Source organism: Pararge aegeria, chromosome 12 (assembly GCF_905163445.1).
Source record: "Pararge aegeria chromosome 12, ilParAegt1.1, whole genome shotgun sequence".
NCBI classification, from domain to species: Eukaryota; Metazoa; Arthropoda; class Insecta; order Lepidoptera; family Nymphalidae; genus Pararge; species Pararge aegeria.
The window spans coordinates 7,679,149-7,685,226 of NC_053191.1; the positions used below are offsets into that span (position 1 = coordinate 7,679,149).

At 36.7% G+C, this 6,078-nt stretch overlaps 1 protein-coding gene across 2 annotated transcripts in view; it reads right to left on the bottom strand.

The window, feature by feature from the left end:
- The window catches only part of LOC120628011 (citron Rho-interacting kinase), a 29,645-nt gene extending 24,864 nt beyond the window's left edge, over nt 1-4,781 (bottom strand). The window contains exons 1-5 of one of the 2 annotated variants that reach the window (XM_039896190.1): nt 4,450-4,781; nt 3,392-3,489; nt 2,775-2,927; nt 2,201-2,397; nt 1,404-1,530 (exon numbers count right to left, since the gene is read on the bottom strand). In XM_039896190.1, the coding sequence (XP_039752124.1) occupies nt 1,404-1,530; nt 2,201-2,397; nt 2,775-2,927; nt 3,392-3,489; nt 4,450-4,654 (780 nt within the window). In that variant the 5' untranslated portion in view covers nt 4,655-4,781. Of the gene's footprint in view, nt 1-1,364; nt 1,531-2,200; nt 2,398-2,774; nt 2,928-3,391; nt 3,490-4,449 lie in introns of both variants that reach the window. The other variant, XM_039896189.1, reaches the window with a different exon arrangement.
- Nucleotides 4,782-6,078: the final 1,297 nt, after the last annotated feature.

Sequence of the window (6,078 nt, forward strand, 5' to 3'; positions counted from 1 at the left end):
TTTTATAGTTAGATGGGAAAACACTACTCGTTGCAAATCTTGTACTAAGGACACAGAGGGATTAAGAGCTTAAACCGGCTGCACCGTGACATTATGAATATAGGTTATAACATATTAGCGTTACTAGCCGTAAGTGCTAAGCGCTAATATAAGCCTAATGTCCTCTCCAAGGAACGGGGGTGGGCAACACCTACGTAGCCTATTTACAAGATTTGCTCGCTCGCAATAGATGAGTCGTGTTTGAGTATGGATAAACTTGAACATCGGTGTAAAATGGACCTTATTTGCATTCCACTGAAGTTTCAATTTGCTTACAATTCTTTAGCTCGAGGTTTTGACAGAACATTTGTACAACAAACATTAGAAAATCAGGATTTTCTCCTATAAGTGACATAAGGTCCATTTAAACTGACAACACAGAGTTTGAAAAGCGAACTTGAACTCGGTTGCGAGCAAATCTTATACTAAGGCCACTGGTATCGAGACCAACCCAGATAACAAACCATAAACTACAAAACCATAAACAACTCATTAAAAAACTCAGAAAATTATATATATGGTAAATGTGCAATTTCTTTTATGGTCGTTGTGCCCAAACATCGAAATTTCATTGAATGAAGTTAACGAAATGGGAGTCCTCACGCACGTCGCATTCTAGAATAAAGCTCACAAAAAGCGCGAGTTGTAATATAAACGAAATTTTTTAGTACACAATTCTACAATCCACCGAAAACTAATTAGTAATAATGCAAGTGCCATGTTAGTCAGCTCTACAAACACTGGAATCATACTTAAAAGTTAACGCGCCTTGCTCTATAAACTTAAAAATGGAATCAAATTGAGATGGTAGTGTACATTTGTTATAGAAAATTCTGGAGACACTCTCTCACGAGGCTCGCGAGGCTCTCTATCATGAGGCTTAAACCAAACCAACTGAGCCTAAACCCCTCAGGTTAATAGTCACAGGGCGCAAATTTCTAGAACATGCTTTATCAAGAAGTGGGCCTATATTTATTTATTACAAAGGTTGCCATAATTCACTAACAAAGGCTATGTATAATATTTCGTTGCTTACCATTATTACATATAACGTAATGGTTCTTATATATATTCTTATTGTACAAAATAATGTTATCAAGTATAACAGATAGACCACAGAGCACCATTGTGTGTTCAGTGAGAGTACAACAATACAGATATGTTCTTTCATCTATGTTGTTAAGTTGGCGCCTCGTTGGCGTTGGTGTTTTCGCGCGAATATGAAATGTTCGTCGGTTATTGTAAAAAAAAAAAGAAAGCAAGGCAAAGCTATATAAGTATATTCCAGCTACAAAGTACGAAGCGTTAGTGTCGTGCGAACCCACAATAGCAGTGTTAGCCCGGCGGCAGTACTCGAGACACACAGTGTGCGCGCCGGAACAGTCGTCCAGAAGCTCGGGCGCCACGTAGTCCGCCGTCGCGCCCGTCACACAACCGCCTTCCGACAGGCGCGCGCACGAGCCGTAGTCGCCCAGCTTCACGTGCCCGCATCTGTTGCACACGAATTCGAATTTGGCATACATTTCTGTTAACAGACTGCCCATCCCGCATCAGGATCCCCATAACTATGGGCTTAAACCGATCCAAAAACCTTATATGGCCTTTAACAGTCCTATACTGGACTAAGGGCCTCTCCCAATTGGAGGGTTTGCCCATTAACCACACTGGGCAGACAAGTTAGTGATTGCAGTAGATGTAGTAGTAGCCTAGAGGATGCTAATGCCCATTCTCCAATATAATCCCTCAGTCGCCTCGTACGACACGCGAGTGATGAGAAAAAGTGGTGATAACTGTAATCTAATCTAAAGTCAGCTCACGGCACAGCATCATAAAAATGTTTGCCCCCTTAACAGCAAGTAGCTTTTATTTTCAGTGTTTCAATTATTTTCTATGAAGCATTGAGTAGTAAGCAACTTTTGCAGTAAATTATTTACTGTTCGGTCATCACGCGCTTCACTGTTAGAATTTTGTTGGAACTCAGGGTCTACTATTTGTAAATAATCATTAAATATTATAACTAGGATTGGTAGCTTAACCTGCTGTCTAAGGCATTGGGTAGATAACCATAATTTTTTTACCAATCTCAAAACCTTATTATTCATAAATGAACATGCACCAATTATCTAGTAGAGAAAACAGAGGACAGTTCGAATGGCCTTACCTGTCTAGCAATATATTTTGCGGCTTAACATCTCGATGCACGTAGCCCATAGCGTGCAACGCTTTAAGTGCGTGTGCCACTTCAGCTATATAGAATGCTGCATCTCTCTCGGACAAAGGATGGTTGCGTCGCATGAGGAATCCTGATAAATCACCCCCATTACACAGCTCCATAACTAAATACAGATTGCTGCTGTCCTGTAATAATAAAATTGAGTATTGTTAAAACACTTTTGTAAGAGTTTCTTTGGCATCTACAAGGGGATCATATCATAAGCACCTATTTAATGATATCTAGAATAATAAAAACTCTTCTATTACTTTTGACTTGATCTTTCCGATATACATTAAATTAGACAAACATAAACCTATATTTTTTATACATTTTATTTAGAAGCTATTTAATTCACTAAAACATAGAAGTCTTTTCCTTTCAATTCCACTTGATAAGTTATTGGCATCTAGAAGCTTTATTATGCTATTATGAGTTGCTGCAGGGATGATTAAGTTAAATACAGGCAATATATTAGTTATTTGCAAATAATAATATCATAATTAAATTATTAAAGAGTAACCTGGAAGGCATATTGGAGACGTGGTATCCAATGTCCTGCTCCAGCAGCAAGTATATCACGTTCATCCTCAGCTCCTGATACTCGTTTTCTTGCCTCATCTTTGCGAACACTTTTTAGTGCATACACATCTCCAGTTTGTTTCTCACGTACCATCTATTAATCAATTGTTAGGTAATTATTATCAATGGTTAATGATTTATAACCCAGTAACCTCTTTATGCACCACATATTCACGGATAAATAAATAATAAATAAATAGACTTCCACAATAAACACATTGAAATCTATGTTATGGTACCCATTATTATATCGAAATCTATGTTATGGTACCCATAACATAGATTTCGATATAATAATACGAATGTTGAATATTTTTATGAATAATATACATAAATACTTATAATATACAAATAAACACCCAGACACTGAAAAACATTCATGTTCGTCAGACTGATTCATTGTAATTAGACCTTCGGAAATCAATAATTAGGAATATGGCTTAAATCTTATTGTCAAAACCCCTGACAGGTTAGCTTGTTACCAGCTGAGAATGTTGACAAGAACTTTACGCCATTGGGACACACGCTCAATAGCAAAATAATGCCTATGATACTTACATGCACTTCTCCATAGTGACCGTGGCCAATCATTTGAATCATCTCAAAATCTGACATGCATACTCTTGCCCTTCGTAGCTCAGCGAGAGAGCTTCGATCTAAAACATTTCTTATTATTAAAACAAGTGGCAGCCCCAGCTGTATTTTCCGGGCTATCTGTGTTTATGCCTCTTAATAAAATAAAATATACTTTATTGCAGGAAATAAGCCATATAATGCCTTTGGTCTATGTGTGTCTTTTGGCAAAGGCCTCCTCCAACAGACAATATGGACTCTGTCAGACCAAATAGTTATGGAATACTCATACACTTACCATACAACATATGACAACATAACTTATTTCTAATTGAAAAACTTAGACATCAAATAAATATAAGTGTTGTATTAGTATGAATGAGAAACAATTTATCATGAAAGTGATTACCTTCAGTGAGAATGATTTATAACTAAAGATTAAAGTAACTAATTTTAATAAAAATCATTGCAAAATAGTAACAAAAATGGGAACGGAAGGATTCGTACAATATAGAGGAGCAGTATAGCTTAAGCTACAGCACTCTTTCAGGATACGGTAGGGTAAGGTTGGATTCTCTGCAAGCACCTTAACTTTTGCAGTTGTGATGTGTTCTAATAAATATCACTTTCTACAATCAATCAACCAACCAATATGATGCTGTTAAGTACTGTGACGTAAAATCTAAATACCGATCCACACCTGCCCAGTGTGGTGGACATACGCCTACACCCTTTTCATTCTGATAGAAGGTGGGTCTTGTAGCAAAATGATGATGACTGTGATGAAAACCATGACCACAAAAGTGCCAGGTGCATTAAAGTGTTACTATGCAAGTAGTAGTCTTGTATTTAAAGACTTAGTATATAATATAGTATTGTAAGTATTTTTATCCCTAGAAGTTTTACTAAGTTAATATCTTCTGTACAAAAACAGGTATTATTTTATAAAATTAATGATGAACGTCTTGCGTGAATAACTACACAAACAAATAGCAATTAACATTCCTTTGGAGCAGGTGATACCTTTGTCACTTCCAACTTACATTTATCCAAAAAAATTCGCACCAGTTCGTCACATTTTTTGACTGGATCTTCGTTACACTCATCGTATAAAACAGTTAAAGCATCCAACAACGATTCACGATCTATTTTCTTAAAAAGTTTACTATTTCCACTGGTCACTTTGCCCAAAATTAGTCTGTTTATCCGCGTGACACGAATAGCAATAGCCTCTTTTGAGGGCTCCATCTTGGTACTATTACAACTTAAGCATCAATTAATTAAACATTGCGGATAATCTTATTGTTTACGTTTTATTTATTTTTGAAATGCAGTTCACGGATTTTATGTTATCTCAACAGTCGGGTAATTTAACGTTTTTATTTGAAAATCGAAGACAAACCACAGACCAACAAAACAAATGTCAAACACTGAAAAGTGACATTTATGTAAGTTGTTGCAAGTACAAATATTTTTAAAGGTAAACTCACACTACCAATCGCAAAATAAACTTCCTCAGTCCCAGTCTGCCATGTAGGCTCTAAACGTAGACGTAACATTTTCATTTTCTTTGGCTCTAATGGCTGAAAAAATGTGAGTGAAAGCACTACATTAAGCTAGAGCCAAATTACCGATAAAAATAGTAATTATTGATATTTATAGTAGGTATTGAGCTCTCTGTGACAGTGCATGTTGAGGTCTATGGTTGACGTTATTTACCTGTGATCAAAATGCCACGCAAATTTTGGCGGTACTTTCAAGCCATGAGCCTTAACAGAAAAATTAAGAAAAAATCATCAGCTATTTACTTCTGTAATTAATACAGAAGCAAAATATCTGGAATAATTTTTACATGGTTGTTTTTCGAAGCTAACTAACTATCGAATCTTTTTCTTTCAGAATAAGAAATGCCTCAAATGGACGTTGTTCCTATGTGGGCTGATGGGCATTAATATGATGATATAAATATACGGCAACTTCTACTTAGCTATTATCGTTAGTCATTACAAGTTAGACCTTGACTGCAATCTTACCTGGTGACAAGTGAGGATGCAGTCTAAGATGGTAGTGGACTAACCTGTTAGGGTATGTCAGATAGGTATATGAAACCCTTACAACTAGTCGGTATTACGTAGACTCGAACACCAGATAGACAGATAAAGAAAAATTAACATGGAGATTAGAACAGACCTACAATGGTTATAAAATATATTGTATCTACGTATGTGCATGCCTCACCACCCTCAGCTTATAATTTATAAATAGGCCACTGATGGGAACAGGTCTACTATATCATAGAAAAGGATATCGGACCCGCCGTACTGCTCAAATGTGGGTTGGCGGGTTTGAACGAATATTATTACATTTTTGTGCTAATAACTGGTACCGACAGTTTTACGTGCTCTACGAGGCACTAGGTGGACAACGCCAATTTTATAACAGATAAACCCAATTCTTGGCCCGACCCTGAATCCAGGACCACATGACCCGTAGTCGAAAATGCAAACCACTTACCAACCGTGGCCATAAGTACGCCACAAGGCGAATTAGGTATCCACAAGGATACCTAATTTAAAACAATAATTCACATGTCCAAGAAACATTTACTTCTCATAGTATTAACCTTCCGATTTCAATGCACGACCCATCTAAAGTAAATAAAAAAATAAACA